The sequence below is a fragment of the Maylandia zebra genome, unplaced genomic scaffold, assembly GCF_041146795.1.
Source record: "Maylandia zebra isolate NMK-2024a unplaced genomic scaffold, Mzebra_GT3a scaffold01, whole genome shotgun sequence".
NCBI lineage: Eukaryota > Metazoa > Chordata > Actinopteri > Cichliformes > Cichlidae > Maylandia > Maylandia zebra.
This window is the reverse complement of record NW_027490031.1, coordinates 1,233,765-1,246,419: the sequence shown is the minus strand read 5'-3', so window position 1 is coordinate 1,246,419 and position 12,655 is coordinate 1,233,765. Positions and strand designations below refer to the sequence as shown.

The 12,655-nt window shown below is 42.3% G+C and overlaps 1 protein-coding gene across 1 annotated transcript; it reads right to left on the bottom strand.

The window, feature by feature from the left end:
• Positions 1-3,081: 3,081 nt before the first annotated feature.
• Positions 3,082-6,789, bottom strand: LOC101478765 (HLA class II histocompatibility antigen, DP alpha 1 chain). The gene is made up of 4 exons (XM_024798980.2): positions 6,693-6,789; positions 5,805-6,050; positions 4,404-4,688; positions 3,082-3,427 (listed from the first exon to the last, which is right to left on the bottom strand). Exons 1-4 carry the CDS (start codon positions 6,754-6,756, stop codon positions 3,312-3,314), a joined length of 711 nt encoding a protein of 236 aa, XP_024654748.1. The 5' UTR covers positions 6,757-6,789; the 3' UTR covers positions 3,082-3,311.
• Between the last annotated feature and the right edge of the window lie 5,866 nt (positions 6,790-12,655).

Sequence of the window (12,655 nt, the reverse complement as noted above, 5' to 3'; positions counted from 1 at the left end):
CCAGCTAACATGACGTGAGACTGGACGGGCTCCTCAGGCCCTCCAGCCGACGAGGCAGGACGCTGGCTGGGTTCACCTGAACCCCCAGCTAACATGACTTGAGACTGGACGGGCTCCTCAGGCCCTCCAGTGGAACCAGTCTCTGAAGCAGCAGGTACGGAGACCTCTGCCAGTGTGGACACTGGCTGGGACTGAGCAGCACAGTGGCTAGACTCAGGCAGCAACAGTGGGATACAGTCCTCAGAGGGCTGAAAGTGTTCCCCAATACACTCAGCAGAGGACTGAGGCGGACGGGTGAACTCACTTGAACTCTCAGGGGGTGCTGAGAGCCGAGACTGTTCTGGTGAGTTCTCCGGTGAGGCTGCTGGTGCTGGCGTCTTGACCTCTAGGGGTCCAGAGTTGGCTGGTGACTGACACCCAGCCTCTGGGGAGGCCCTAGAGGGAGCAACTGTCTCTGAGATGGCCAGCTTAAATGAACCAGCAAAAGTTTGTGTGGAGTGTGTTCCCTGCTTGTAATGAGGCTGTGAGGATAAAGGCTGGGTAAATGAGTGGACAGGCTGCTGGACTGGTGGCAACTGAGCTACAGGTAGCGAAGTAGTAACAGGTGGTGGAGTGGCTGGCTGAACTGATAATAAGGCTGATGAATCTCTTGCCAACTGAGCTATTGACTGGGCTATGGACTGTAACATGGTGTCTACTGGGTCTGACTGTGACTGTAATGGAGGTGATGATTGAGCGGCTGACTGAGTTAGCGACTGCTGGGCAGCTAACCGAGCTACCGGCTGAGCAGCTGACTCAACGAACACAGCCCCGGTATAAACAGTCATATGAACTGGTGAAACAGACGGAGCGTCTTTTCCACTCACCACAGCCGGCAGTTCCGAAGTCCTAATCTCCGGCTGTGGGGCGACGCGCTGACGGCGCGATCGTCGCTTCCTCCCGGGCAAAACCTCCGGCGGGCCGGGCAAAACCTCCGGCGGGTCGGGCAAAACCTCCGGCGAGCCGGGCAAAACCTCCGGCGTCCGGCTGGGTTGGGAAGCGGTAGCGGCTGGTGGGTGTAGGTGAAGTTCGTGAAGGATGAAGTCTTGCATGAGTGGGTGTAGTGAGTCCAATAGCCAGGGATAATCCGTGAGCAGCTGTTGCAGTCTGGCTTCCAGAACGTGGAGAAATGCTTCTCCCTCATGCTCTAGCCACAGGTTGATTATTTTTGAAGCGGAGTCCGTGATGAAGTCCCGAAGCTCCGTGGGTGGGGTGAATGTCGCTGGATCCATATCTGGCTGGTCCGTACTGTCACGGCGAGTGAGGTGAGCCGTGTGGAGGAAATGAAGGAGGATCCAAATGCAGGCAGTCGTGAAGGTGTAAAGGTGGTTTATTGAACATGAAAGTAAATACAAACGGCAAATGGAGCTAGAACTAAACTATACTGGGATCAACTAAACTACAGAGCACAAACCTTAACGAGAACGACCAGAAGAGACTAACGGCGGACAGCAGGGAGAACACACGGGTGAGACATGGTAGAAACGCAGATGAGGCAGGGTGGAATACACAGACGGACCAGCAACTACAATAACGGAGGACATGACTTAAATACACCCAGAGAAACACAGGGGAATTACACACAGGTGGTGGACACAGCTGGGAATGATCAACAAGACGAGACAGAGGTAAAACTAGGGATGGGTATTGATAAGATTTTCACGATTCCGATTCCATTTTCGATTCTGTTTAACGATTCAATTCTTTATCGATTCTCTTATCGATTCTTTTTAAAAAAGGAGAACACTAAGGTCGATTAGCTTAGAACTTTGTTTTATATCTTCTCTTTGAACAAGATAGAAATTTAGGAGTAACATGGCCTTACAAACCCAGCAGTGAGATCTTAAGAGATCCAGCCTATGGCTCTTCAATGGGGTGTCACGGGGACCCCGGGGAAAAAAATTGTAAATGTAAAATAATAAAATAAATATTCTTCTGTAGCAATAACAAAGTATAACATAAATTATTCTGTAGCAATTACACAAGAATATCCAGTAATGTCCTTGCCTACAATTAAACACATTCACTTACCGAAAATCGGGGCATCTGCTGTGGCAAATGGGTGCAAGCCTTTTACCACAAACTTAGTCACTGCTCGGTAACATTAGTCTATCCTGGCCTGAAAGGAGACGCTACCGGTAGACTGCAGCGAGAACTGCCAGCGAGCGCCAGCCAGACTCTGTCTCTCTCATCATGGCCATCTAAACGCGCAGTAATGGCAGATAAGGCAAATCGCGCTAACATAATATGCACTGTTAGTTGATTATTTACCTGCCGCATTAACGGGAGAGGACGTGCAAACGTTACCGCTGCTGCTGGGTTGAGATTCACGAGTCCGGAGCGGATTAAAAACACGACATTCATTTAAGGTCATCGCGTGTTTTGTGAGCAAATGCTTTTGCATATTCGTAGTGTTTCCTCCCTTAAATGAAGTATCTACTTTGCAAGTATTGCAAGTTGCCCTGTTGTCATCCGTTCTTGTAAAGTATAACCAAACTTTTTAGCGTTTGAGCCGCCATGTTTCCTGCCAGGTAAATGACGCTCCGCAACGTGGTGACGTCATTCGGGGAGACTGGAATCGATAAGGGAATCGTTTGCAAAAATGGCAAACGATTCCAAGGAATTGAAACAGTGGGAACCGGTTCTCAACAAGAACCGGTTTTCGATACCCATCCCTAGGTAAAACTGAACACACTCACATGAGACCCAGACCTTCACAATAAAACAGGAAGTGAGAACACCACACCAAGACGCAGACCTGACACTGAGAGACAGACAGAGTGACACATGGAACCTGAACTAAACTAAACGTGAGATACAACCGAGAACAAATCCTTAAACATGAAACTCAAATAATAAACATCATAATCATCATCATAAACACAACAAGAGAACAAGAAAACAATCCCTGATGCAAACTAAAACCAAAACATAATAACCTCAAACATGGAATAACAAAAACATGAAACTCCACATACTGGGTCCAACGGACCCAGACCCGTGACAATAACAAAATGAAAGGAACTGAGATGAACTCAAATCTTTGTCAATAAATCTTTAATGAAAAGAAAAGCCTTCTGGTTCACATCACTGTTCTCTGATGTTTAATATGTAATAAAGCATATAAAATATCGGGATGTAAAACAAATTCAATAAAGAGCAGCAGTTAATCTGAAGATGCTCTCTGCTGGCAGAGGTAAAACTTCAGGATCTGTGTAATCAGATTACAAACTGCTCAGATTTATTCAAACGTCAGCCCCGGCCATTCATTGTCACTCGGTTCCTCTGATGAGTAAGAAGATTCCTGCTGCCACACCGAGGACACCGACAGTCAGACCCACTCCACAAAACATGGCAGGTCCAAGAATGAGATCAGAGTTCTCCACAGCTGCAGACAGAAACACAGAGAGTAATGTGAACCTTCACATCTGAAAACAGTCATGGAGTCCCACAGGGTTCAGTGCTGGAAACTATACTTTTTATTTCAGGCAATATTGTTAGAAAACACTGCATCATTTTCGTTACTATGCAGCTGATGCTCAGTTATATTTATCTGTGAAAGAAGACAAGACAACAGGAATATCTTAAAGACATAAAGACCTGGATCTGCTTCTTAATTCAGATAAAACTGAGGTTATTGTACTCGGCCCTGAAAATCTTAGAAATATGGTATCTAAGCAGATTCTTACTCTGTATGGCATTACCTTGGCCTCCAGTAACACTGTGAGGAACCTTGGAGTCATTTTTGACCAGGACATGTCCTTCAACGCACATATTAAACAAATATGTAAGACTGCTTTCTTCCATTTGAGCAACATCTCTAAAATTAGAAATATCCTGTCTCAGAGTGACGCTGAAAAACTAGTTCATGCATTTATTACTTCCAGGCTGGACGACTGTAATTCATTATTATCAGGATGTCCTAAAAACTCGCTGAAAAGCCTTCAGCTAATCCAAGATGCTGCAGCAAGAGTCGTGACAGGGACTAGAAAGAGAGAGCATATTTCTCCTGTTTTGGCTTCCCTTCATTGACTTCCTGTTAAATCCAGAATTCAAAGTCCTGCTCCTCACATACAAGGTCTTAAATAATCAGGCCCCATCTTATCTTAATGACCTTGTAGTACCATATCACCCTATTAGAGCACTTTGCTCTCGCTCTGCAGGCCTACTTGTTGTTCCTAGAGTATTTAAAAGTAGAATATCAAATAGTAGTACTAGTAGATTAAGATCAGTCTTAAAACTTTCGTTTTTGTTAAAGGTTTTCTCTCTGATATTGTTGATTTACCTTAGAATATAAAGCAACTTGAGATTACTGTTTTTGTCAAACTGTACAATGTAAAACAAACTGATTAGAATTTTCTCACCGTAGAATTTGGTCATTGGTTGCATCAGGGCCACATGTTCCACGGTGCAGCTGTAGACGTCTCCCTGCTTTGGGATGAAGTCCAGTCTGGACGTCTGTTTGAAGGAACCATCTTTGTTGGGGAAGGGAACACTGGTGCTCGCTCCTTCTGTCACCTTCTGCTCGTTCTTGGTCCAGGTGATGTTGACAGGAGCAGGATAGAAACCAGTCACGTGACAGATCAGAGTGTTTTGGACTCTGAGCTCCAAATTTAGTACTGTGTAGATGATCATGCTCGAAGGAGGATCTGTGCACAAACATGTACAGGTTACACCACTGCACTGAATATGCAACAGCATTGCAGCAAAGAGTCAGTATGTACAGGACCTGCACCGACTCTGTTGTTGTTGTTTTTTTCTCTAAAATGAATTTAACTCATAGGATTAAAGACTTTGAGCAGTGTTCGATTGCTGTTATGAGCTAAAAACACGAAGAGAAAGCACAGAAACACTGGGAGGACCTGAGCGTCTGCTAAAGTTAGATGTGTTTTCACTTAAACAAACAGAGAACTGAATGTTTGAAGATCCCCAGAGTCATGTGATAAAGAGGAAGTTTGGTCTCTGCGTTTCCTGTTTCACTCCTGTGTGTCTGAGGTTTTTAGTCTCTATTGTTGTGTCGTTGATTCAGCAGCTCGTAACATGGAGCTGAAGTTCTGTATGTGTGTTTCACCTCTTAGAGTTCAGATGTTCTGGTCTTCATGGATGTTGTTGTCACTGAGGATAAAACCTGTTGTTTCCTGAGTAGATTTATTAAACACTGACTGCAGCACCGTGTGTGTGCATGATCTTGATGAGATCAGGTGCTGGATAGTGTTTCCTGATATTTAAACATTTCTGAAAAATATTTGCAGATTTGTGCTGGTAGATTCTGGACACTGAATAAAGAGAAGTACTGATATGAATACAAACTTGGAATTTAGTGACAATAAAGGTCACAGCGTTTGTTAGTTTGCCAAAGATGTGATGAAAATGTTTCTGCTCAGATCATCTTTGTGTGATTTTATTTGAAAGCTGTAAATCTGGTGAATATTGAAGCTTCTCTGCTTTTAAAGAATTAAGACCATTACTGTATGTTGTCCACTGTCGGTATGATGACAACAAAACGTATGAGAACATGATGAAGCCAATCATGACTGCTAGCTTAAAATGGTTGAATTTGATCCTGAAATTCAAACAATCGACAAATCAAAAGTCTGATGTTGACTGCAGTTTACCTAAAGTGTCTTTAATGATCTAATCTATCAGCCTCTGAAATCTTCATTTATCTGGCATAAAACTGATGCTTCATGTTTCAGCATGTTTCATTGAACTCCACTCTCTGAATGTTTCTGCTCTTTACATGTGGACTGGTGATTCGTGTTTACCCAGTTCTTTGGGGACGTCCTTCATAGCCTGACGAATCGTCTTCAGGTTTTGCCTGCAGACCTGTTGATCAGCCACAGCTTGTTCATATTGACCTGGGAAGGTAATGGGATCTACAAAGGGGGGCAGAGGATAGATTCCTGTCTGTTTGTTAAAGTCGGCGTACCAGACCGCCTCATCATCAAGTATCATCACAGCCTCGCCATCAGTATCTGAACAGCCGCTGATCCAGTTGTCCCCATGCAGAGCTTCATGGTGTTAGGAGGAGAGAAACAGAGGGTGGAGTCAGTGTCCATCAGGTTCATAGGAGCCAGTCACCTATCAGAGCTTAAATCCTTTCATGCAGGACAGTTCATCAAACTTCAACCAGAAGCACAATTGTTTCATTTAAACCAGCACACCTTGGTATTTTGCTGACACCCTTCAGTGCTGAATATCATTGCCTTTGATTTATGAGTCTACAACAAACATATGTTTAAATGTTGCTGAAAAGTGACGCTGTTTGGCTTTTTACAATGTGTCATGAGAACATGTTACATATTTGACCAAAGTTTGTAACTTCCTGTCGCACAGCTTTTATTTATTTATTTCAGATTTTTAAGTCTTGCTCTTTACTCAGGCTGCCCAGCGCTGGACACATCACACACAGACCATCTGGCAACTTGGGTAACATCAGACAAACACAGCAAGCCCCTTTACAACCCACCCCAGCTTTCATGCTGTTAGTAACTAAAGCAGTGCCACACGTGTGGTTACTGGTGTCCGATCTGTTCTGTGCTGCCAAAGATAAACTACTGTGAGAATACTTAACCAGTCTCACATCAGTAAATCAGTTCACCATGCATAAAAGGGCTAAAATACAAGAGTTCATGAGTGAATCAGAGACTCACAATCAGCAGAGACACAGAGGACTGAGGACAGGACGAGGAGCAGCACCCACACCTTCATCTTCATCAGCAGCAGCAGCTCTGTGACTCTCACACGTTCTGAAGCTCTGTGAGCTCGAACACATACAGCAGCCAATCGCAGAGCAGGGACCACATGATGTCATCAGTGACCAGGCACACACAAGCAGCAGACACACACTCATACAAACGCACACAGGACTGCTGGTACACTGGGGACACCTGGTGGATGGATGGAGAACTGCAGAAGTGATCTGGCGACATCTCTGTAATTCCAGGAGGAGTTTGAAACATCATCAGGCTCTGAGAGGCTGAACCCTACGGTGGCCCTGAGAGGCCAAACGGACTGCAACTTCAGAAAACATTTGCAAAAAGAAAAATGCTGCAAAAAGGAAAACGCTGCAAAAAGAAAAACGCTGCACTGCAACTTCAAGAAAAATGCTACAAAAAGAAAAACGCTGCAAAAAGAAAAGCGCTGCAAAAGCACACAAAGCACAACGGAAATAGGAAAAAAGACAACGGAAAGCTTCATTTCTAAGGCTACATTAAACATTATCTTTGTTAGAATTACCTTTGAATGTATATTCCAGATATCTGTAGTATTATTAGAATCATGAGATTACAACACATTTACCAGTGCGCTAGGACTGGGAAACGCTTCAAAGAAGTGGAGGAGAGTCTCCCCAGGAACATTTCCGTTGTCTTTTTTCCTATTTCCGTTGTGCTTTGTGTGCTTTTGCAGCGCTTTTCTTTTTGCAGCGCTTTTCTTTTTGCAGCGTCTTTCTTTTTGCAGCATTTTCCTTTTTGCAGCATTTTTCTTTTTGCAAGTGTTTTCTGAAGTTGCAGTCCGTTTGGCCTCTCAGGGCCACCGTATGAACCAGCTCTAGGCCTGCTCTGTCACCAAACCACAAAGTACAGTCAAGACTTTCAGAATAAGACTTCCTCTCTTCCTTTCCTCTCTCCTCTCACCTGTGGGAAACAACATTAGTAACATCTCATTTATTCAGACTGTCTAACCAATGTCCCTGCTGTCCCAATATAGTCAACTCTGGGTACTATCTGGTGATACCTAAAGCACTTTCATTTAGAGTCTGACCAATAAAAGTCTCACAGAGCTTTATGAGCCCTTTCAGCGCCATCTTTATTGGGGCTGTGTTTAAACCATAATTCTCACTCAGAGCTTCCTCTGAAGACACTGCTATCTCTAAGGATCATTCATGCCTGTTACAGATGTTAAGACATATTATTAGGAACATGATGAACACTAACAGACAACAAGATGTTTCCTAAATAAATCTGCTTTGTGTTTGAAGAGTCCAAAAAAATGAACTCTTATCTGCTTTTCCGAACCACTTTTCCTTGTTCTTGGTGGAAAATGGTACGAGGTGAAGGACAGGTGTGAAGGAGGACCAATAAGGACTTAGAACAAGAGATAAGCCGTGCACTGAGGGTCCAACTGCACCTACACTCAGACTCCATTACAGCGTCACACTGGTAACACAATAGAAACTACAATCTGCAGAAGGCGGACTACAAAATGTTCATGTCACTTCACTCCAGTGTTTTAATGCTGTTGTTTTATGCAGGTCGTGTAAAACAGATCATGTGTGAAAAGTTTCCTTTTATTACTCGTGTTGGAATTTGAAAGAAACAGGAACATGTAGGCGGAGGGTCGGCCTGTGACTGTGGACGGGTGTTTGTGAGGGTGGAGTTAGAGCACATGTGTCTGAAGCAGTTTCAGTTTCACACTGAAAGCCATCAGAATCACACAGTTACGGAGTTTTAGTTCACCCTAGTGTTTTATAACTGCAGACAACTTCGTTTTCTTGATCTTTATGTTGTTGTTTTAATTTCTGCAGAATATTTATTGAAACCACACGTTTATCTAACATCAGCTGATTATGTAAATGTTTTTTATGTAAAGTGTATTTTATTTACATGGTTAGGTTTTTTAGAACTATATTTATTTTTTAACTGGTAAATTTGTTGAGCACTACATTGTTTGACCTGAGTGAAAGCTGATCTCAGGTGTTCTCCAGCAGCTAGTGAAGGAGGTCCAGCTCGTTTCTCAGATTCAGCTCTTTTGGCTCAACTCTCTTAGATGGTGTCACTCTTGATTCGTGCATTTTTAAAAGTTATTTCTTTAATTCAAACACTGTGACGTCCTTTTTGGAAGTTTAGGTGCAGTTGATTCATAAAGGAGGAAGAAACAGGAAAAGGTTGAGGGTGAGCAATGTTCCCTGTAAGTTGCGTGCATGCGCAATTGCGCACTGCTGGCACGGTCTCTGCACACAGGAAATCTATGTTGTGCACAAAAAAATTCTAACCTGAATTGAAATTAAAATTAAAATTTTAACGATTCTGTTTTGCAGTGTTAGTCAGTAAGTGACTGGCTGCTCCCGTATGGGATTAGAACGATGCCACCTTATCCCATAGTCCAGCCAATCACGCTATTCACATTCGTATATATGCAGCTAATCAACGTCGTTGACAGGCTATGACAGCGTGTTTTAGCTAGCAAAGCGACGTTGCTGATGTGGAGTGAAGCCATGTTAATGACAACGTGTACAACCATTGGAGATGTGAGCAGGACAGACAGAACAACTGACGGCAAAATTGTGTAGTTTATACTAGTTTTTAAATTGTGTTGATAGGCCACGTAAAACCAGAGTTATGATAAAAATATACCGGTATGCAATGTTTGTTTTTTTCCTATTGATTATTTTTACTGCGGAAGAAACTGTAAAACACTGTTTTATAAGGAAAACGCTGGAAAGCACTCTGCATTTTTAGGTAAACAGCTGCAAAAAACTTTGTTGTTTGCAAAACTTAGTAACTGTTTTTTTAAGACATAACTATATAATTAATTGCCCAGAATTGGTCATTATTTACTGTATTTTGCAGACAGAGAGTTACAGGACTCTCTCCCAGACCACAGACTCATAATACAAGTCAGAGCAAAAAATAAATGAATAAATAAATAAAGTTGTGTTTTCAAAATTGGAGTCCAGGTTATTTTTACTTCCAATAGTGTTAACATACTACACAGGTCATGAACATTGTAAGTGGGCTAAAGCAGTTAATTAAAGATAGTCTAACATAAATGTAAATGCTGTAATTTGATTATTTTAATAAAACATGTAACTTGGATGGATTCGATGCTGGCGTGACCACAGTGCACACGTCTGCTGTCGCTCACAGTGGTCCAAGGGACGCTCAGGGAGTTTGTGTGTTCAGACACATGAAAAATTAGAGGGAACATTGAGGGTGAGTCTTTGATTTTTATTTCCTTCCTCTCTTTAGTCACCTGCTGACCCGGGTTTGTGTCAGTACAGCCTAACATTTCTTCATGTGACCGGCTGTGGGCTAACAGGACGAGTCTAATGATTACTTTTTTAAAAGTAATGAGTAATCTGTAGCAGCTGTGCCTCTGCTCCCATCCTCCTTTTTTCTACACGCGTCCAATAACAGCTTCATTAGTGCGTGAAGAGCAGCTCCGCAACCACGGAGCTGCTCTTCATGTGATGATGTGTCCTTAAGAAATGATAGGCCGCAGTGACCTTTGACCTTTAAACTCTAATCAGTTCATTCTTGGATTCAGGTTATTGTGCTGAATTGAAAGAGGTGTGCACACAGTGCTGAGCAGCTGTGCTGTTCATGGTCACATGAAGGACGGCATTTAAATTTTACAGTGATGATGGTGAGTCTCATTTTCACTCAGCATTCACAGATGACACCTTTACACTAGCTTTATACTGACAGTTATAATAAGCCCCGTATGGGAGGTCAGGTAGCACCTGCTTTGATCTTACCGACCTCAGTTTAACCCACACAGAGCAGCAGCATTTCAGCTGATCACAGCCTTAAACTAAAGTATCTCACAAAAGAGATTATTGATATTTACAAATTATTATTTATCCCTCCTCTGCATCACTGCACATGAACTTTGACCCCTGCTGATGACACATTTTATGTTTTTCTGATGGTTTCAATTAAAATCTGCTTGTTTGGGTTTTTTTTAACCTTTTCTGATGTGATTAGGTGTTGTGATCAATTTTTCAATGAGTTATTGATCCCAGGAGTTCAGCTATTTGAAGCTTCATCCTTGTGATTTAAAACGTTTTTAGTTTAAATGTTTATTCTCATAAAGTAGTTTTATTCAATCATACTTCTAAAGTAATTAGTAGTTATTTACCTGCAGTGGCTGCCTTTCTTCTGTACCTCCTCTCTTTGGTCCTCCTGGTGCATTTTAGGAGCTCGACCTCCTTCATTATGGAGTCTGGCACAGCGTCAGTGGGCAGAAGTAGACAAGGAAACACAAACTGAGGAAAGGAAACCAGCAGTGAGAATAAAGCTTCTTAAAAAGATTTTTTTAAAGTAGATTTCTCTTTTTTTTTTAGACATAAAATGGAAATATTCAAGCATATATATTTAAATTTTCATGTAAAGCATCAATAGTAAAAGTACCTCAAAACTGTACTCAAAGTAAAAGTACTTATCAGTCTGTCTAAACTGTAGTAAACTCTGGCCTTAGTGGAACATGTATTACATCTTAACTTTTTCATGTCCTTGAATCTAAAATCTAAAATGTGAGGTGGTGCAGCTGCAGACTCACAGTGCTGTGAAATGTTTATGAGTGGATGAGTGGGTCTGTTGCTCTGTCTTAATCTGGATAAAACAGATGAATGTAAACTCAATCACGTGCAGGCAGCTTCTCTTTCTGAAACAGGGAAACATGAAGCACCATAAAAATCTTCCGCTGTTAAAGACAAACCTGCAAATATGAAGCCTCAGGGAGTGTGGCCTCCATGATGGTTCACCTCACAAAGGCAGAGGTGTCAAACATATGGCACATGGGCCAGAACTGACCGGCCAAACAGGCCAATGTGGCCCACTCGGTCGGTTTAGATAACATGACCGGGAACGGGGGCACGGATCTGAACTTTTCAATTTATTTTCAACAGGTTTCAATTTTCTGACCAATAAAGCCGTCGCTTTTGGTCTGCAACACACAGAGTTAAAGACAAACAATCAAATCGCATACTGCTCCTGTGATTTACTACACCAGCTTTACTTTATAGTGAAGAAAAACTGAGACCCAGCATTAAAGATGTACTTCATTTACTCAATAAATCAAACTGTGCATCCAAAATTAATCCGTGAAAGATGTTGTGTGGTGTTATTGTTCTGCTCCTATCCCCATGCTAGCCTGAAGCAGGGCAGATTCATTCAGCAATCAAGAGAAGAAGGAAATAAAACTTAAAAGAATAAAAAAAATAATCGCAATCAAAAAGACAAATGGTCATAACAGAAAAAAAAAATTGACTGCAAATTAGGAGAAGCCTCAAACATCAGAGAACGTCAGCTTCAGCTTTGAGATGAGAAACTTTAAAAGCACTTAAAGTTAAAAGTTTAAAAGCACAGAACCTCTGATGGATCTGCACCACGATAACACCTGACAACCTGCTCTTGCAGAGTACTGTTTCTGGTGTCTGAACTCAGTGATAACATGATGAAAACCACATGTATGTGGGAGAAAACATGTGAGCCACCACTGATCTCGTTTCAACTCTCAGGATCTCTTCTGCTCTGATTGGCCAACAAACGTCACATCTCTACTGATCCTAAAACTTTCCCACTATTCACCTAAATGATTTATTTGGATTTATCTGTCATCCTGGAGGATATGATCGGATATAGGGAGTTTATATTTCCTTCAGAGCAAAACTGAGGGTATAAAATCCCATATACTAAGGGGACGAGTTCACGCTCCCTCTGAGGGAAACAAGCGTTCAATTCAAACGTCTCTTACTGAAACTTTATTAGACTCATTAACTATCTGTGTTAACACATGCAGCTGCCGGACACCGCCCGGTGAACCGTTAATTTTCACCGTTACGCCGTTTGTTTTCTGCTGTGCTCGCCTTTCTAGTCAGGCACTGCTCAGA